The sequence below is a fragment of the Macaca nemestrina genome, chromosome 4 (genome assembly GCF_043159975.1).
Source record: "Macaca nemestrina isolate mMacNem1 chromosome 4, mMacNem.hap1, whole genome shotgun sequence".
Classification (NCBI taxonomy): domain Eukaryota; kingdom Metazoa; phylum Chordata; class Mammalia; order Primates; family Cercopithecidae; genus Macaca; species Macaca nemestrina.
In genome coordinates, this window is record NC_092128.1 from 154,425,403 (window position 1) to 154,445,944 (window position 20,542).

Sequence of the window (20,542 nt, forward strand, 5' to 3'; positions counted from 1 at the left end):
GAGGTTGCCGTGGCCTGCCTGGCCTCAGCAGGTCCCTGGGCTGGCCACTGTGGTCATTGCTCCACCCTGCAGTGATGCCGTGTCGGGAGGCATGGGAGAGTGGAGTGGGCCCGGGACTCACACACGGCTCCCAGCCCTGCTGCTTCCGGACGTCCCCGCCTCTTCCAAGCTGCACCTGTGAAGTGCCTTTGACCTTGCAAGGTTGCCGCGTGGACTGATGTAAATGGGGATGACGATGTGCCTCACCTGAGGCTGGTGTCCACGGTACCAGCCGCCTGTGTGCCCAGGACAGTGTGCCAGGCGTGGCAGACATGGCCAGGCTGCAGGGGGTGTGGGCAGCTCTAACGGGTGCTTCTCGCTGCCCAGGCCAGCTCAGAGCCTTGCCAGGGGTGCGGGCAGCTCTCATGGGTGCTTCTCGCTGCCCAGGTCAGCTCAGCACCTGTTGTCTTCCCCCGTGTTTGGGATGGTCTCTGGCCTGGTAGCTTGTGGATGCGGGTAGACCTGGGTGGGGTATAGGGCTGCGTGAGGAGAGCATGAATGTGGACGGCGACTGTCTCCCACGTGCTGAGGCTCTGCCCAGGGATATGGGGTGCCCCGGATGCCCTGACCCGGCTCCCTGTGTCCCTAGAAATGCCTGGGGCTGCAGCTCGGTGAAGTGCGTCGTATCTAGGCCCAGATTGGTGGATGTCCCTCTTCCATCTGCCATTCCCAGTCCCAGCTGCTGGTGACCCCAGCAGTGGCCGGATTATCTAGGGTTCAGCTGGCTGTGAGGAGGGCAGTGTGCTGCTCCCAGGCCCTGAGGCACCAAGCTTTCCAGCGTGCGGTCCACACAGCCCAGCGTGACCACGGCCACGTGCCTCCTGATGACAGCGGCTGGGCGGGCTCCAGGGCCTCCTTGGGGCAATGTGAGGGTGCCAGGCAGGGCTGGTGGTGGGCAGAGCTCAAGGCCGGGCAATGTGAGGGTGCCAGGCGGGGCTGGTGGTGGGCAGAACTCAAGGCCTTCCCTTCACCCACAGGCATTGCACAGGGGTGGTGGGCAATGGGAGTCGCTCGGGTGCCCCACTGAGTGGGGCACCACACCAGAGGCTTGGGGGGCTCAGGTGCTCACACCTGCAGCCTCCATGGGAGCATGTGGAGCCTGGGTTTGACTCTGTTGTGGCGTCCAGAACCAGCGGGCACCAGGATGGCCCATGAGAAGTCCAGAACCTGGCTCTGGCTGGGCCTGTAGGGGAGCTTGGGGGCCCATGGTCTGCAGAGTGGACAGGCTGAGGATTATCGGCTGTTGCCTCAGCCATGTTCCCCAGGCTGTGTCCCCAGGGGCTGCAGTGCCTCGTTTTCTGTTTCTCCAAACATACTTCCCCCATCCCTGCCACATGTGCACCTGCCACACACAGGTGTGCATATACATACCCACACTTGCATACACGCACACACACACGCCTCCCCGCCTTGGTCTCTCCTGGTGACTTGCCCAGTGGTTTCTAGTTGCCGCTGGGCCAGGCCTCTGCCTGCCTCTCGATTCCCCCTCATCCTCAGGCCTGCTGGGCCTCTACCCTGCAGATCCCACATCCCACCACAGCCTCCTGCCTCACTCCTAGGCTGGTCCTCCATCTCCTTCCCGGCCTTTCGTGTGTACTGTGGCCTGGGGGGGTCTCACAAGGCCCCCTGCCTGGCCCTTCTTCCTGGGTTCCTCTGTGCTGTGGCCTGGGGGGGTCTCACAAGGCCCCCTGCCTGGCCCTTCTTCCTGGGTTCCTCTGTGTTGTGGTCTGGGGGGTCTCACAAGGCCCCCTGCCTGGCCCTTCTTCCTGGGTTCCTCTGTGTTGTGGCCTGGGGGGTCTCACAAGGCCCCCTGCCTGGCCCTTCTTCCTGGGTTCTAGGACAGAGCCACAGTGTGTTTAGGTGGTGGGGGCTGTGCGGAGCCAAGCGGGGTCGTGGGAAGAGTCAGGAAGGGGCAGACGCAGAGGATGTGGGGGAAGGCAGGAACCGCAGGGGCAGAGGCCCAGGGCAGGGGTCTCCGAGGTCCTGAGCCCCGTGCACTGTGCAGGTCGTGGGTGCAGGGTCACCGTCCCCAGCAGGAAGCCGAACTGCTGATGTCCCAGCACTACAACAAGGCCCAGCCTCGCTGTTCCATGAGGCCTGTGAGGAGGAGGTGGCTGGCTTTTCATTGCTGGCTTTTCTACCCTTACTGTGGGGTCAAGCCTTGTGCCCTTTGGGGAGTGTGTGGGGGCAGGAGACCCTTCCCGCCTGGGTCGGGGTCCTGCTTGGGGGTGGCTGTGGCGGCGGAGATGCTCTGAGGTGGGGCCTCTGCCAGGAAAGTCACCTGATTCTGTTCTTTAAGCATGAGCCTGCCAGGGAGAGTGAATTGAGTCCCTCTGATCGAAAGTGCCATGCTGAACCTTTCCCTCCGTCTTTCCCCAATTCCACAGTCCCTCTTGGGCCCACCCCTGACCCCCTATTCACAGTCAGTTTCCTGAGAGAGGCTTTTAGAATGGACCTCGGTTCTGTCAAGCCTCCCGCAGCCCACTCGGTCTCCATCTCCATCAGTGGGCTCTGGGCCTCGTGGGGCGGCCACACTGGCCCCTGACACTCCTCTGGCCACCCTCTGCCCGCTCTGTCTCTGTCTCCATCAGTTGGCTCTGGGCCTCACGGAGTGGCTCTGCTGGCCCCGCCCACCCTCTGGCTGCCCACTGCCCAGCTCCTGGGTCCCGTTGCTCCATAGGGAGTGGAGGCTGCGGGGTGGTGGGGTTTGTGTTCCCCGCAGTCCTAGAAATGGGTCCTGGCCCACCCAGTCTCAGGCCGAATCCTATCTTGTCTTGCAGGCTCAGCTGTCGCAGGCCCTGGAGGAGCTGGGAGGCCAGAAACAAAGAGCAGACATGGTGAGTCAGACACAGGAGTGGCTGGGATTCAGGACACCTGGACCCTGGGTCTGGGCAGGGACGCCTGTCCCCATAAGCCCTTAGGCGGCAGGCACCAGTGCATGGCTGCCTCCTCTGTCGTTGGAAGCTGTGTTGAGGGGGGAAGGGTGTGTGAGGAGCCTGACTCCCATCTCTACCAGTGACAGGTGGCGCACGCCTGGGCAGAGCACAGCCCCTCGGGCCCCACCACCGTGTTTGTGGCAAGGGGGCAGTGACATGTTTGCCGCACGAGGCCGCGGTGTCAGAGGCAAAGCAGGTGTGCGAGCCCGCGAGGGGTCTGTAGCGAGCTAGGCATCGGTACTGTGGCTTCGTGGACCCCTGTCCTGACCGCACAGGACCCGAGTCCCTAGTGAGACAGTGCCTCAGCTGGGGCTCAGGCGTCACTCAGCATGGGTCCTGACCGAGAGAGGGACGTCTCCAGTGAGTGCTTCTCTGCCGTCTGTGAATGCGGCAGGTGTGCTTTTAAGCTGTTTTCTCCTCAGCCCACATCGGCCCCACTCTCGCTGGTTTGGCTGCCTCCGAGCCTGGGTGGGGCCACAGTGTGGGCCGTGGGGCGCCAGGCAGGCTCTCCTGGTTTCCGGACCTCCAGTGTTAAAAAGCCGCCCACTGTCGTAGGGAACAAATGGGCTTTGCTTCTGAAGCGTTTTGGCCTAAACAAAGTGTAGGTTCCGTCCATGCTGCCCTGGCCTTGGCCATGTCTGTGAAGGACACGGACGGCCCTGGGGCATGCGTGCGTGCGTGTGGCTGCATATTCTGTCCCAGGCCACCCGTCAGGCTGGCCTGGGTCGCAGGTGGTGCGGCTGTCAGCATTGTACGGACCCCAGGGCCTGCAGCCCAGGTCGAGGCTCCCATCTGGGCGTCCTTGCTTGCCGGCTCGTGACTGGGAGCTGGTGTCCTGGCTCTCAGGGCCTCCACCTGGCAGGGGTGTGCTGAGGGTTCATCGCTTGACAGATTCTGGGGCCGGCTGCACAGCCTGTGGCGATTGTGGCTGTGGCCATGGTTACAGACCCTTCCCATAGGGCAGGGTCGAATGGGGTTGGAAATCACCCTCTTAAGAGGTACAGGCACCAGGGCCTAGGCTGGGAATGGGCGAGGGTTGTCTGCCGAGACCCTGGAAGAAGCTACCAGTGGCACAGAGAGGCAGCAGCAGGGCACCGCACGGGTCTGGGTCTGGGCAGAGCCGGCATCCACAGGACCAAGGCCAGGCGGGCTGGTGACAGCTGCCTTGAGGCTCCAGAACAGTCGCTGTTCACTCAGCAGCTGCTTAAGGACATTCCTCTCGGTGCTGGGGACGCGGCAGCCAGCAACACAGGCTCCTGCCCTCTGGAGGCACACTGTTGCTGAGTGAGTAGTCAGTGGCCCATAGGAGAGTGAAGGACAGAACTTCCGGTGGTGGCAAACACAGGAGCCACAGTTTCCCGGGGCCGTTCTGCAGAGCGTCCTGAGCCAAGCCTGGGGGACCCGACTGTTGGTGGTGGAAGTAGCGGGGCAGGCAGGGCCCGGGACCCAACAGCGAGGTTCGGGGTGACAGAAGCGGGGCCCATGGTGGTTGGTAGTCTGACCTTGTGGGCCCTGTGTGGTCACGGCAGGGCTGTGGTTTCGTGGGTGGAGTAGGTGATGACGCAACCTGGTGTCCATTCATAAAGGATGCCTGGCTGCTCTGTGTAGGGCCGCAGGGGGTGGGAACTGGCAGGGCTGGGGCTGGCCGGGCTGGGAGACACAGGTGCCCTGGCCTAGGACTGCAGTGGGGTGCGGAGGTGTGGTCCGAGTCGGCTGTGTTGAAGGGAGATGCGGGTGAGGTAGAGAGCGTGAGGGCCAGGAATCGAGGATGGCTTCAGCATTCTGCCCTGGGTAGGCTCATGGTATGGGGCGGGGAGTTGGGGGTGAAGTGTGGGAGTCTCATGCCTGCCACACGTTGGGTGCACAGGGCTGGAGGCTTTGAGTCAGTGCCCTGGGGTCAGAGGTGCCCATCCGCTTTGCATGGTATTTCAATTGTCGGGAATGAGTAGGTAGCAGAGAAGTCAGAACCGGAGGCTCAAGCCTCTTCGGGGCGTTCCAGTGTCCTGGCATCTAGTCTTGGGGAGCGCCATGAGTTTTTGGACTCCGTGGAGGGCAGGTCCATTCACAGAGCCCTGGAGAAGGAAGTGTTTTCAGGGGACAGTCAGACTGCAGAGAGGACCCAGAGGAGAACAGAGGATTACCCTGGGCCCTGCAGCCGGCGGTTCGTTAAAGAGAGGGAAGGCACAGAAGGGCCTGCTCAGGGGCTGGGCCTGGAGCCGGAGGGAGATTTGTTTCACCCGACGGGCAGTGGGAGAGCGGTTTATGCTGATGGGAGCCTCGCTGTAGTGACGGGCGTGAGGTAGGGCTGGGGCAGTAGAGGGGCATTGAAGTGGACGGGGACCAGCAGGTTGCTGGAGCTTCCTGTCTCTTCCTGAAGTGGGCATGAGGTGGACTGGCCTGTGAGAGTCCCAGCAGTCCCGCTGAGGTTTGTGGTGTGAACTTGGAGCCAGGTTGGGCGGCAGGCTTCTGTCTGCCACGCTCAGGTGCTTCCCGGCAGACACAGTCGCCGGGGAATGGGGGTTCGCCTGAGCAGGTTTGCCAGGGGAGCACGGTGGAGGGAGGGAGGCGGGGATGTGACACTTGGCTCAGCGGAAGGAAAAGCAGGCTGTTGGGGGCTCCAGGACAGGCCTTTCTTGGGTCTGGGTTTTAAAATTGGAGTATGAACCATGTTTCTCTTCAGGCTGTAGAAATACTGGGGGGCTATTGTTTTGTTTATTTTCCTCCCTGTGTTCTGCTGTGAGCTTTCACTGCTGAGGGAATTTGCAGGGGAACGCATCATAACTGTATTGTTTAATGGCAGGTCTGAGACTCCGTTTCCATTCCTCCGCCTTCATCTGAGACAGCTCAGGGCAGGCCTGAAAGATGCTCCTGCTTCAGTGAGTGGGTTAGGGGGCTCTGTGGACTGTGGGGTCTGGTGTCCATCAGTGAGTGGGTTAGGGGACTGTGTGGACTGTGGGGTCTGGTGTCCATCAGTGAGTGGGTTGGGGGGCTCTGTGGACTGTGGGGTCTGGTGTCCATCAGTGAGTGGGTTAGGGGACTGTGTGGACTGTGGGGTCTGGTGTCCATCAGTGAGTGGGTTGGGGGGCTCTGTGGACTGTGGGGTCTGGTGTCCATCAGTGAGTGGGTTGGGGGGCTCTGTGGACTGTGGGGTCTGGTGTCCATCAGTGAGTGGGTTGGGGGGCTCTGTGGACTGTGGGGTCTGGTGTCCATCAGTGAGTGGGTTGGGGGGCTCTGTGGACTGTGGGGTCTGGTGTCTGGCAGTGAGCGGGGTTGGGGGGCTCTGGACTGTGGGGTCTGGTGTCTGGCAGTGAGCGGGGTTAGGGGGCTCTGTGGACTTGGGGTCTGGTTCCCCTGAGTGCAGGTGTTCAGGAAGGATGACAGGGCCCTCTTCCGCCTGTGTGGGGGGTTGGCAGGGGGTTGGTGGGGGGCGCGCCCAGGGCCTTCCTCTGTCGGTGCTTCCTTCTCAGTGACTGAGCTTTCTGGACGCTTCAGTGAGGTCCCTTTTCCTGTTGCCTCTGGAGCAGCCTGGGGTGGGGTGGGTGCTGTTTGAGGAGGGATGCTCCCATCTGAAGATGCCCTGTGGAGACCCTGGTGTTCTGTGTGTCATGACGCCAGCTGCCTCACTGTTGGCCTGAATTGAAACGCGCCCGGAGGCCACGCTTCCGCGTGTGCAGGAGGCCAGGAGGGTTAGAAATGGAGTTGTCTGAGCGCAGGCCAAGCCCTCAGCATTATGGCTGAGCCACCTGCCTGGCGCCCACAGCTGCTCTGGAGCGTGGACTCCCCACATCCAACAGAGGCATGGATGCCTCGGAGCTGGCACCTTGGCCCGGGTGTTGGCCCTTCTCCAGCTGCACCTTGGCCCGGGCGCCGGCCCTTCTCCGGCTGCAGGTGGTTTTGGAGGAACCGCTCACTCCAGGCCTCTTTTGTGGGGAGGGAGCTGGAAACGGGTCTTGGGCCTTCGGGCGGGGTGGGTGTGGCCGCCTCTGGAGTGCTGGCTTCCCTGGATCTCTGGGTCTGGTTAGGGGACTGTGAGGAGCACTTGGTGCAGCGCTGGGCTGGAGGTTTGGCTGCTTTTCAACCTGTGTTTTTTCTTTTTTAGCCCATAGAGTTTCTGTTCCTTATTCATTATACCCAGCAGTGTTTAAGCTCTAATGCCTGGGCCCCAAGCTGTAGCATTGGACTTCGAATTTGGTGGTGGGAGGATTGCCCCCAAGCAGGATCGTGATTTTACCCCTCCCCGGGTTGAGCTCCTGTTCCTGGCCCCCATCCTTTGTTTGGAGCCATAGGCCCTCCAGATGGGCTCCCGAGGGATGAGAGGAGGGTTCTCGTTGGCTCTGTGCCCCTCTTGCCATGCAGAGCCCTTCAGAGGAGGTACTGGGGAGAGCAGTGCCAGGCAAGGGGGCCACAGGCACCGTGGTTGGCGCTGGCCCCTGCCAGGCATGCCTGAATGCCAGTGGCCTCCCTCCCCTGCCCCCCACCACCTCACTGGGCTGTGCAGCCCTGGGCTCCAGGTCGCCCCTTCTCCATGTGACCCGGAGCCCTCACTGTCCTGGCTTCTTCCCCAGGGATTATAGGTGCAGGCGCATGGTCCTGTCTGAAGGGGTCTCTGGGCTGTGGGACAGCCTGACTCCCTTTTCATTTTGTGGTGGAGGAACCAGAGCGGGAGCTCGCCCTGAGCTGGGATGGCTGGAGTCACCCCTGGTTCTAGCTCTGAGGCCCCTCCCACCCAGTTCCCTGTGACTGGCTTGGCAGTGGTTGCTGTCTGGGGAAGGGGCTCCCCTGTTCTTGGAAAGGCTGGGGCCTAGGTGGTCTGCACCCTCAGGGCTTGTGTGGAGAAGCCATATTCCAGGCAGGGCTGACTGCGTCACTCACGCCTTCTGTCCACAATGGTCTGGGACATGGCCCTGGTACCCGTCCTGTCTCCCAGCCTGCAGCTCCTTTACCCACTATTTTCCAACCCAAAGTCATTTTGTTGTTTAGGAAAGGAGAAAAGAGAGAAAAAAGAAAAAGTTAAATCTTTAGTTAATTGCCAGTGACAAGACAAAGGCACTCTGACTTTCTTATTAATTAGCAAACCTGTACTAATTAGTAAGCATAAGTACAATTCATGGTTTCTTCTTTAAATGCAATTAATATCGCAGGGAGAGATTTCTTGGGCCATCCTTGTATCATTAGCAAACCCCTCTCATTAGCTAGGCCCGCAGTGGCTGGAGATAGGAGGCTTTTGATTACAGCTATAAAAAGTCCTCTAATATTTTATATACTTTGGGGAGTGGGGAGTGAAGATTTATTTTCTGATTTAGAGGGAATTATGCTGCTCTCAACTCTGATTAAGCAGCATCTTCCTTGATTCCTGATTTCCCTTTGTGGCCCCTCTCATCCTGCTCCTTGCTCCCAGGGGCACCCTGTGCCGAGTCTGCCCCACCAAGGGCCGTGGCTACCACAGCACTGAGGCCCAGCCAGGCCGCTTCCCATCCCCCACCCTTCTTTGTCCATCTCTGAAATGGGCAGGGTGTTGAGGCCCCCTCTGAGTTGGGCCTAGCAGCAAGTGCTTTACAGACGGATTCTGAAATCTGGCGACTATGAGCAGGGCAGGTCCCGTGGGCCCCATGGAGAAGCCCTAGGCTCTCTGGGGTCTCCCGTGCAGGAGCTTGTGGTCCGTGTGGCTCTCAGAGCCTCTGGCTTCTCATGGGACGGTGAGGACACCGGCAAAGCTTGCCCTGAAGAGACTCCCAGTGAGGCCTGTGTGTAGCCTGTAGGGCCATGCACACCTAAGGACTGTATGTAGACCCTGGGGGGCACCCTGCCTGCCCAGGAGCCATGTGTAGACCCGGGGGGACCTTGCACACCCAGGAGCCGTGTGTAGATCCAGGGAGACCCTGCATGCCCGAGGGCTGTATGTAGACCCTGGGGGGGACCCTGCCTGCCCAGGAGCCGTGTGTAGACCTGGGGGGACCCTGCACACCCAGGAGTCGTGTGTAGACCCGGGGGGACCCTGCACACCCAGGAGCCGTGTGTAGACCCGGGGGTACCCTGCACACCCAGGAGCCGTGTGTAGACCCGGGGGGGAGGAGGGGACCCTGCACGCCCGAGGGCTGTGTGTAGACCCGGGGGGAACCCTGCACACCCAGGAGCCGTGTGTAGACCCGGGTGGACCCTGCATGCCCGAGGGCTGTGTGTAGACCCGGGGGGGACCCTGCACGCCCGAGGGCTGTTTGTAGACCCGGGGGTACCCTGCACACTCAGGAGCCGTGTGTAGACCCGGGTGGACCCTGCACACCCAGGAGCCGTGTGTAGACCCGGGGGGGCACCCTGCACACCCAGGAGCCGTGTGTAGACCCGGGGGGGACCCTGCACACCCAGGAGTCGTGTGTAGACCCGGGGGGACCCTGCACACCCAGGAGCCGTGCGTAGACCCGGGGGGACCCTGCACACCCAGGAGTCGTGCGTAGACCCGGGGGGGGACCCTGCACACCCAGGAGCCGTGCGTAGATCCGGGGGGGGACCCTGCACACCCAGGAGCCGTGCGTAGACCCGGCGGGGACCCTGCACACCCAGGAGCCGTGTGTAGACCTGCAGGGCCCCACAAGCATGGGAGACGTGGTTGGTGCCTCTGTCCTCACTGGTGCTGATACTGAGGATCGACCAGACAGCTGTGAGCCCCTCCTCAGTGCCAGTCCTCGTGGCTGTGCCCTGCCCGGAATCTGTCTAGTCACATCCACCAGCATGGCCAGTGCCTCCAGATGAGTGATCATGAGAGCCTCCTGGTTTGGTAACTGACAGTGCCTCATTTCACCTTCTGGATCCATCCTGCTGCACGACTGAGCCCTACTTCTGACCGGAGTGCTTCGTGTGTGGGGCATGCTGCAGGGGCTCGCTGCTGGTACTGGGGTTCTGTGTGGCTGGTGGCAGCCTCCTGATTCCTGGCAGAATGTTCAGTTAACACTGCACCAGCATGTGTGTCCCCACGTGCCCTGGTGTGCAGGTGTCCTGAGCTTGGAGAGGCTCTTTGGGGCCAGGGATGTGTCTGGGGCAGGTCTGGGGAATGGCTCAAAGTCTGAGACTGTGTCCTCAGCTGACTCTCCTCCCCTCCAGCCCTGGAGGCGGCCTCTCCTGGGCCCCCGCCTGCGGCTCCTGCGCCCACCCTTCTCTCCCACACAGGCCGGGACCCTCCCTCCCCTCCTGGGGCTCCTGCGCCCACCCTTGCGTCCCACACAACTGGTCCCTTCCTGCAGCCACACCTGTCGCCTCTCTTGCTGTGTGGCCACCAGCAGGTGCTTCACTGCCTGTTCCTTAGGGTGGAGAGAGGAAGGGGGAGCCTCCCTGGAGTCTCACAAAGCTAAGTGAGTTCACGTGCTGGAAAGATCCAGGCTGTTCTGGGAAGCGATTCTGGGTGAGAACAGGGTCCTGATCTTCCTCAGCAGCCCCGGGGCTGGTTCCAGGCTTGCTGCCCATTGGTCAGCTCAGGTTTCCCTGCTCCAGCCTCATCCTCAGTGCGTGCCCCGAGGCTCCTCCACAGAGTGGAAGGAATCGCTGGCCCACAACAAGTGTCATGTGGAGCAACCTTTGCTCTAAATGCCTCTTGCATTCAGGCACTTGCTGAGCGCCTCTTCCAGGCCGTTGTCTGAGGGAACAGAGACCCTGTGGCTGCGCATCTGTCTATTCAGCTGCCCTCACGAGAGCACCACAGACCGGGCTGCTTAAAGTAGCAGATGTTGGCTGGGTGCAGTGGCTCTCGCCTGTAATCCCAGCACTTTGGGAGGTGGAGGCGGGTGGATCTCTTGAGCTCAGGAGTTCAAGACTGGCCTGGGCAACAGAGTGAGACCTCGTCTCTATTTAAAAAATAAATACAATAAAACAAAACCCCAGCAGATGTTTGTTGCTCACAGTTCTGGAGGCTGGAAGTCCAGGATCGGGAACTGACCAGTCTGGTGTCTGCTGAGGCTGCCTGGTTCCAGATGGCGCCCTCTCACTGTGTCCTCCCACGGTGGGAGGCACGAGGGAGCTCTGGGGTCCCTTTTATGAGGGTGCCAGTCCCCTCCCTGAGGCTCTGCCCCATGGCCTCCTCACCTCCCCTGGGCTCCCTCCTAGGATTTCAGCATGGGAGCGGGAGCACACAGTCCGTGCATGGGCCCACCTCCTTCCTGCTGTGTGAGACCCAGTGGGCGCTCCCTGCCCTGCCCCATCCTCCTACTGGGTGGTCTCTGCCTGGTCCCTCAGTGCCTGATAGGCCTGCCCTGCCCACAGTGACGTCCCCGCCCTCTGAGTGCATCTTCTCACGCCCTTTCAAACAATCTCTGTGCTACTCCTGCTCCGAGGACGTCTTTTCAGTCTAGTGGAGCCTCAGGATCCCTGGGAACCGAGCTGGACGGCTGCCGCTGCCCCTGCATCGCAGACATGCTCTTCCCTCCCTGCCCACACGGGGCCCGCACCCTCACCATCGCCGCCATCACAGTGCTGCCCTGGGCGTGGCGGTGGCACATGCGAAGCCAGTGTGCGCTGGTGCTCACCGTGTCACGTGGGCACACTTGTTGTTTACACAGATTCTCCCACTGCGACCCTGGCAGCAAACCCACAAGCTGGTTGTGGCCCCAGATGCTCAGACAAGGAACAGGTGCAGCCAGGATGAGTGACCTGCCCGTGTTCGAACCGGCAGTGGCAGAGAGTGCTCCAGGGTTCACACCCAGGCAGGCTGACCCCAGACCCTGTGGCCAGTGTGATTGCAGGGGGCTTCCTCGTATCAGGCCGTCTGTGAAATCCACCAGGGCGGGACCCCAGGGCTTTCTGGGGCTCCAGCACTAGCCCAGGGCCAGGCATTCAGCTGGGGTTTTAAAGCATCTGCCGAGGGCTGAGCAGGGACAGGTGGGACGGGGACGCTTCGTCTTCCCTCTGTCCCCTTTCCCAGTGGGAGCACCCAGCCTTTTCAGTTTTTCCCAGTTTCCAAAGATCTTATGAGAAGATGCTGGTGATTTAATGTCATTACCTTGCAAGGATCATCGCATTTTAGGAACAGTAGGCTGAGAAGATGTGTTCTTAGCCCAGAAAATAGATTTCTCAGGCATAATGTCAGGGCCTTGGTTGTAGAGGATTTGGATCTCTGCTTCTCCTCCAAAAAACCAGAAGAAAATCTCAGTGCAGAGGGAACGTGTAAGCTTGTTTTCTGTCTGGGCCAGTGCCACAGTGTGTGAGCTAGCAGAGCCTCAGAGTGTGTCTGATACGTCGTGACCTCTGTGTTATTTTCTCTTTCAGAATTATCTTAGAGATTCTCGGCTGGGCGCGGTGGCTCAAGCCTGTAATCCCAGCACTTTGGGAGGCCGAGACGGGCGGATCACAAGGTCAGGAGATCGAGACCATCCTGGCTAACATGGTGAAACCCCGTCTCTACTAAAAATACAAAAAACTAGCCGGGCGAGGTGGCGGGCGCCTGTAGTCCCAGCTACTCTGGAGGCTGAGGCAGGAGAATGGCGTGAACCCGGGAGGCGGAGCTTGCAGTGAGCTGAGACCCGGCCACTGCACTCCAGCCTGGGCGACAGAGCGAGACTCCGTCTCAAAAAAAAAAAAAAAAAAGAGAGATTCTCCAAGGTTTTTTCCAGTAAACTTCAGAGGGAGCTTGCCAAGGTTCTGCCAGTCCTCTTGGATGGCCTTGGTCTGCGGACTGACATGGAAAGGCAAGCTCGCCACAGTGCAGATCCCCCAGAAGCCTTCTCCCCTCCCTGCACTGTGGGTCCTGCCCACTGCTTACTAGGGTTATTCCTGGGTGGTTTAGAATCCCAATCACTTACATGTTGCTGCTGGCTGCACACTTGCCACGTGACCCATGGGGGCCTCTTTTGGGCGTTGGGAGTGGGGATGAGGAGAAGGTGGGCACTTCAGACTCAGAGCAGTGAAGTCCCCCGTGCATTCCACTTCACGAAACTTAGAAAGATTTAGTCTACAATAACCACAAGAAAGGAAATTGGTTCATTTATCTTGAAAAATTATGGGAGTAATTCCGTATAGGGAAACATCTTACCCTCATCCTAAGTATGAAGCATTTTCCTGTGATTTAAACTTCTCGTGTCTCCGCAGTGGCCCTTTCTGGCTTAGCTTTTTCTCAGCTACAAGTATCTTCCATAAGCTGATGCCCTTCGGGCCTCAGGCCCACGGTGGTGTCACCTGCCCCGCCCCTGCCGCCTGCCTCCCTGACGTGGAGCCCATGCCCTCCTCGCCTCTGCCTGTTCTGGAGACACTGGGACTTTCCCTTGAACTGGGCCGCCTGGGGGCTTGTTTTTGCCTGTGATGCAGCCAGCAGCTCTGGCAGACAGCCTTCCCCAAGCTCCCCCAGCAGAGTTAACTTCCACAGTGAGAGGCTTCACAGGGACAGGAGATGGCCTCAGATGTCCTACAAAGGCAGATGTAGGATTGGAGCTGATAGGAGGAAAGGAGGCCCTTTCTATAGGGAGAGCATTCAAATTCAGGCTTTTTTCTAAGCAGGGGCTCTTTATCCAGCATCCCGGGGCAGGAACTCAGTTCTCCGTGAAGCCCTTGCAGCTGCATACGCATTTCTGTTACATGCATGCGTTTTTCTCCAGAGAGCAGTTGCTATCTTCAAAAGGTTTCTGACACCTGTGCCTCCTTCCCAGTGTTAACAACTGCCCTGTTGAGGAGGCAGCCTCAGTGATCCCAGCGAAGGTTCTAGAGCCCTTGGAAGCCACATGCACAGACACCACCCATCTGGCTTCCCAACACTCTTCTGTGAGTGTAAACAGAGCAGGGTATCCAGCTTGGCAGTCAAGAGCAGTGGGGCTCTGGTGGGACAGGTGCTCAGGTGCCCAGTGGTGCTTGTGAGGCCAGCAGTGGTGGCCCAGGGCACACCGCAGCCCTGGTGGTGAGGCCCCGGTTCCTCCGAGTACAGCTGCTCTGCCTCTGCAGTGGCTTGGTCCTGGGGGCGCTGCCTGAGGAGTCATCCTGAGAAATGATGGTGGCCTCTGGCAAACATTCGGCTGGGACATGCCCGCCGGCTGGGCTGCTTTTTTCTGAGGAGAAAGCATTTCCCAGCTAGGACACCCAGCTGTGCTCACGAGGAAATGGCTGGGTGAGCAACAGGGCTGCCCGTGGCCCGTAGTGCCTGTGTCTCCTCCAGGCTGGAAAGGAAACTAGGGAGTGGACTCCACTTAAGATCCCCCCAGGCCTCCTCAGGAAGCCGCGCCACTCCAGAAGCCGTCCCGGTGCCGGAGGGTGCAGAGCTGACCAGAAAGTTGGCCTCTGACCCGGATGCCCAGCTCTGACCTCAGCACCCTCTCATCTCTTGGAGACCCGGGGCCTCTGCCCGAATCAGCCCCGGGAGCCCTGGGATGCAGGCCCTCACCTCGCAGCCAGAACTCTGTGAGGCTCTGGGCCTCAGCCTCACTACCACAGGGGGTAAGGGGTGCAGCTGAGACTCAGGGATGCCACATGAATGGGCGATGAGGCGGCGCGGGTGCCTGTGTGTGTGGATGCCCTCACTCTGGCACTCAGCAGTAGCCTTGTGAATTAGAATTGCGGTTGGGTCAGTTACCCAGCTTCTCCTCTTGTTGTTAGTTTGTGGCATTAGGGAAGGCCCCTGGGAGCACACCCTGCATATTCCCAAATTAAACCGAATGCAAGGTCTCTTCCTAAAGGCTATGCTGCACTAGTGAGTTTGCCACAAGGACTATTAGCATTAATGTTGCATGCAGGTTGGGGCTGTGAGTGGATCTGGCAGGCCAGACCTGCACTCCAGGAGGGACGGACCTTGTAGGCAGAGGGACACGGGGCCCGTCGGACTACACTGAGGCCGGGCCATGCCGAAGCCAGGCCACGCTGAGGCTGGTCCGTGCTGAAGCCAGCCTGTGCTAAGGCTGCTCCACACTGAGGCTGCTCCACACTGAGGCTGCTCCACACTGAGGCTGCTCCACACTGAGGCTGCTCCACACTGAGGCTGGTCCACACTGAGGCTGCTGCACACTGAGGCTGCTCCACACTGAGGCTGGTCCACACTGAGGCTGCTCCACACTGAGGCTGCTCCACACTGAGGCTGTTCCACACTGAGGCTGGAGCTGCTGCCAGGATGTCTGTACTTGCGCTCAGGCTGCTCTCCTAGGGTCCGCACTCCTGTTCCAGGTTGGGTCTGGGCAGCGCACATGCTGCTGTGCAAGCTCCGTCTTCCAGGGTGAGGTGGCTTCCACCCTGAGGGCTCCCAGCCCATGCCTGGCTTTTTGCTCCCCTCTCCCTGTTGGCCTCACCTGAAATCAACAGGTTGCTTCGTCTCAGTCAAACATACAGTTGAATTCTGTAAATGAGACCAAAATCTGTTTCTGTGAGATAAAATTGACAAGTCTCTAGCCAGACTAATCATAAGTAAGAGGACACAGATGAACACTCTTGGGCGTGAGAGAAGTGACCCTGGTGCCTGCCATTTTCCATGTTTCAGTAGAGCCGTCCTGGTGGGTGTGAAGTGGCTCCTGTGGGCTTCGTTTGCCTTCCCCTGAGGCCGGTGGTCCCGAGCTGCTCACTCTGTGCTTATTGGCCCCACGTTTGTTTTCTCTGGAGAAGCGTCTGTCCCATCCAGTGCCTGCTTTGTAAATGGGTTTTGTTGGTTAGTGGTGAGAGTCTTCATGTGTTCTAGATACTAGACCCTTCTCAGGTACATGATATGAGAAGCCCCTGTGGGGCAGCCCAGGAAGGGCTCTCAGTCTTGCTGGGCATCAGGGCCTTGTCAGGGAGGAGATGGCCATCTGTGGGCCTTGGAAAGGGGCATAGAGGGGCCAGGCACACATGGCCCTGCCTCTTGCAGCCTGGTGCGGGCACAGGGGGTGGCCAGAGAGAACCATTTCCACAGACAGGCTCAGTGCTAGGACTGCCCGGAGCACACTCAGTGCCCCTGGAAGGCAGCCCTGGCTGGGAATCCCGTCGTCCAGGCTCTTGCCGTGGGATCATGGCCCTTCCCAAGAAGTCTGGCTGCGGCGCTGTCCTCCCCAGCCACGCTGTGCGCCTGGGCCACCCTGGAGTGCGGCCAGGTCCTCCGGAGAGTCCGTCAGGGACTGGCCCGTGGCGCTGCCCTCTGCAGCCACACTGTGTGCCTGGGCCACCCTGGAGTCTGGCCGGGTCCTCCGGAGAGTCCGTCAGGGACTTTGCCACCACTTCACAGCCACCACAACACAGGCATGAGGGAGTAAACGCAGAAAACAAGGTTTTAGGTACCGAGCGCTCTGTGCCTGGGCCAGGCCCAGAGTAGCATCCTGTCCCCAAGCCTGGCTATGGAGGGCTTCCCTGCCCTGTCGCTGCACTGGTGGGGCCCTGATCTGTCTGTGCCTAAAGTGTGGTAGGCTGGGCGCTCCACAAAGTGGCTGGGCCTCAGGTCCCTGTGGTGGGGACAGCCGGGCTGCTGTGTGCCGCCTGAATGGGGGACGGCCGGGCTGCTGTGTGCCGCCTGATCGGGGGACGGCCGGGCTGCTGTGTGCAAAGCCTGAATAGTGGACGGCCAGGCTGCTGTGTGCAAAGCCTGAATAGTGGACGGCTGGGCTGCTCTGTGCCGCCAGAACGGGGGACGGCCGGGCTGCTGTGTGCCGCCTGATCGGGGGACGGCCGGGCTGCTGTGTGCAAAGCCTGAATAGTGGACGGCCAGGCTGCTGTGTGCGCCGCCCGATGCAGGGGCAGAGTTGCCCCTGGGAGGTGTGAGAGGTGAGTCTTGCTCTGTGACCTTTGGATGAATAATGAACGGGCTCTCCCCCATGTTGGGAAGCGTTTAGCAGGGCCCTCTCCTTGTCCCCAGTGCCCTCTTCCTGGATCCCACCTTCCTGCCTGCGCTTCCGCACACTGCTCCGTCTGCCTGCTACTCCTTTCCTTCTGGGTCTCCCCGCCCTCATGGGCCTTCTGCCGCTCCTTGCCTCTCGTGGGCCTGCCCTGGCTACGAGTATGCATTCTACAGGTCCTCAGTGAGGCTGCCTCCTAGGGGCCTGCCTGACTTCCTGCCAGCTCAGCCTCCTCCCTAGGCTGTAGGCTGCCCTGGAGGTCGGAGCTTCAGACCTGGTCCCGTGCCCGGGAGCCCAGGTTTCCCACCCAGGGACAGGTGGTGGTATCCCCGTCGTCACGGCGAGGGCTGGAGGCACAGGTGCCCGTGAGTGACCTGCTGCTGCCCTGGGCCTGCGCCCTGCCAGTGGGTCCCACAGGTCCTCACAAGGAGCCCTCTGCACCCTCCCCTCTCGGCTGCCGGGTCCCCAGGAGAAAAGATGTGGAGCCGGGGCTGCTGGGCGGCCATGGCCCTGCCATGTGGGCCTGATGGCCGGGCAAGGGAGCTGCAGTTGGTGCCAAGAGCACCCCGGGACCATCCTCACGTTTGCTCTTCCCCACCTGCCTCTTTCCCCACTCCCCAGTGGCTTTCCTGCTTTTAACTACTGATATGTCTACACAGCTTCTCAAATCGGTGGACAGTAGAGCCGACTGTAGGTCTTGTCTGCTTAGCATGGGCAGCTCCCTCTGCCTCATCCCGGCTGCTTCGACCCACCCCAGTGCCTCCCCATTCCACGCTCGGCCGCACACACACTGGACATGCCCGGGAAGTGGCCATCGCTGCATCCGTGCCCATCATCCACCCACCCGTGTGCCCCCCAAGCACCGACTGTGTGCCAGGTTCTGTGCTGGCAACGGGGCCCTACATGGTTGCCATGTCTCCTCCAGGGAACGCCCCATCCAGTGGGGAGGAGAGTCATGTGCCCAGTCACTGTGTGGTGTGGTGGAGTAGCGGGCGCGGCCACAGAGGAGTTGGAGTGGACACTTCTGGCTGGCAGGGGAGGGGTGAGGGAGCTACCAGGACAGATTGTGGGGAAGGTGGCATTTCAGTTGGATCTCAATGGCGGATGGGAGCGGGGGTGTAGGTGGAAGGTGACCTGTGGACTTGGGTTGTGGGTCCGCCCCTCTGTGGCTGTTGTCCTGTGCCATGGGCCTGGAGGGGGATGTGGTGGCGAGAGCCGGCCTGGTGGGGAGGTGCAGGGTGGGTGGAGGACCTGCAGCATGGCTGGGGGTGTCGGGCACAGGCTCGAGGGGCAGGCATTGGCTGCTGTGAGAATATAGTTGGGAGCTTAGTTGTGAGTCTAAGGTTACACATTAAAATAAAAGGGCTTGATTTTTGCTCTGAACATTGTGGCATATGTCAGCATTTCCCCGTTGTTTCCTGGAAATCATCCACAAATAACAAGAAGCATGAAAACCAAAATGGCACTTAAATTTTGACAAAACAGAAATGCAGCTGCAAACCAAGCCCCAGGCGGAGGCAGGCAGCCCATGGCACAGGAGAGTGCAGTGAGCAGACATATCCCCGGGGAAGCCTGGGGCAGTGCCGGTGGAGAGAGTTCCGTGAGGGAGCCACCGAGTAGAACTCCCTTGCTGGCAGGAGCCCTTACGAGAGGCAGTGCCTGACCCTGGCTTCGCAGTGGTGGGGCCAGGCGGCAGCTGGAACAGGGGTCCCTGGACTGGCACATGGTCCCAAGCCGCAGGAGAGGTTGGTGCTGAGCTGAGGGGTCACACAAGTGCATCTCATGTGCTTGAAGCCGCATCTGTGGCAGAGAGAACATTTGCTCTTAGGAAAACTCACAGCGTCCTTTCTTTCCTGCCAGAGGGAGCTACTGGGGGCTGATTGGACTCACAGCAGAACTGTCACTGGATTTCAGATAAAAGGAAGCAGGCCTGTCCTTCCCCACTGTGAACCTGTGCACAGAGCCGGATTCAATAAAACTCATCTTCAGCAGTGAGCAGTAAAGGTCACTGCATGCATTTGTGTAAGAGCAAAGGAGAAAAAGAAGAAAAACAAGTGGCAGAAAAAGTTTCACAGAAAAACGGTGGACACTGAGCAGATGAAAATTGTATCCAGACATTTTGCCAAGAAGTAAGTTAACGAGGTGTTAGAGTCTGTGAAGCTTGGTGGAACGCATATGCTCCAAGAAGAGACAGTGAGGCCGGGGGGTGCGTGAGACGGAACCCGGAGGGTCTCGGGGCAGGAGACGGGGCAGCACGGGAAGGAAGGTGACCGGATGCACAGGGAGGCGAATCATGGGAAAAACTACGTAAAGAACCCGCAGCACAAGTTCCATCTCTTGAACTGGAAGATGAAGTGAATGTGGAAGCTGGGAAATGTAACTGCTACATGTCATATATTCAAAAAGAAGTGTCAGGATGGCAGAGGGAGGAGAGAACATGAGGATGGCGTCCTCGCCGTTGAGAGCCGAAGACGCAAACACACCATCTAAAGGTAGTATCAGGTGCGGAGAGTGGATGGAGCTGCATGTTCGGCTCCCTAGCACCAGGCGCAGTAGACTGGTCTATCCCAAGAGAGTGACTGTGAGGGCCTGGCTCCTGGCCATGGAGCCGGGATCCCGTGGTCTGCATCTGCGCACAGCAGACCTGAAAGAGCCCGTGCTGTGCCCAGTCCAGTTCTGCAGGCGTGAGAACCGGCGGAGCCTGTGGTGGAAACCCCAGTCCCAGGCAGAAAACAGGAGCTGCCCCGCTAAGGCCGCCAGGCAGGCAGGGGAGGAACGCTGGCCTCCTCCAGTTTTCATTCCATTCAGGCCTCAAGGGGTTGGAGGAGGCCTGCCCATGGTGCAGCGGGCAGTCTGCTGAGTCCCTGATTCAAATGCTGATCTCTTCCACAAACCCTCCCAGACACACCCAGAAAGAGTTTTGATCTGAATACCCCAGGTCCTGTCCAGTGGACACATGGAATGAACCGTCACAGACTGTATAAACAGTGAGGGTGATATATCTGACTAGTTAGGCACTGAACATAGGAGATACAGTAGGTACTGTCTAGTGGGAAAGTATAGGTGGAAACAAAACTGAATTATAAAAGCAACCAGGGTAAAACACGCCCACTTTTCTAAGCCTCGAGAGAATTACACGCAAAAAAGTAAACTAGATTAAAAAGGCCACAGAATGACGTAGATGTAAAAGCTCTGAAATCGAAAGCATAACAACATAATACAACAGAAATAGACACAAATCAAGTTATAGATGGACTAAACTCTCCTATTGAAAGGAAAGGACTTCCTGATTGGATTGCAAAGCAAAACCAAACGTTGGAAAATACGGGAAGCAAAGGCATCCTGGTGACATGAACCTGGAAAGCAGGAGCTGTGATCTCGATGCAGTGTGAGTTCAGGCCGGAAGCCGCTTGGAAACAAAGATGGGCGCTTTTCACAGCGAGGTGCAGGTGGGTTAGCCAAATAACGTGTCACCGCTGTTGGGAAAAGCAGAAATGAGAGATTCACGGGGAAATTGTCAGAGATGCCCATAGCAGAATTTATGTCCTCATCTGCGATATATCAAGTGGGCAAAGAATAATGGAAAAAACAGAAAAATATAGATGTGCGTAAAACCCAGATCCCCAAAATTAGAGAATATACTCATGTTAAAGGAGCGCATAGAAAACAACATTCACAAAGATTAATTGTGTCTTCGGTAATAGAGAAAGCCTTTGTAAATTAAAATAAGTAGAACCAATACAACTTCTTGTGATTGCAGTGTGATGTGAAATCAAGAACAAAATCGGGGAAAATAAAGCTCCTAACACTTGGAAA

At 59.1% G+C, this 20,542-nt stretch overlaps 1 protein-coding gene across 18 annotated transcripts in view; it reads left to right on the top strand.

Annotated features, from left to right (window-relative positions):
• Positions 1-20,542, top strand: part of LOC105483405 (mitotic arrest deficient 1 like 1) — a 419,765-nt gene that overhangs the window by 230,719 nt on the left and 168,504 nt on the right. For 12 of the 18 annotated variants that reach the window (XM_071095438.1, XM_011744266.2, XM_011744269.2 and 9 more), the window contains one exon: positions 2,820-2,876. The exons of 1 other annotated variant lie outside the window; for it this stretch is intronic. In XM_071095438.1, coding sequence (XP_070951539.1) covers positions 2,820-2,876 — 57 coding nt within the window. Of the gene's footprint in view, positions 1-2,819; positions 2,877-3,168; positions 3,370-3,932; positions 4,260-5,565; positions 5,852-16,587; positions 16,656-20,542 lie in introns of those variants that run through there. 5 more of the 18 variants (XM_011744284.3, XM_071095439.1, XM_011744283.3 and 2 more) reach the window with 4 other exon arrangements.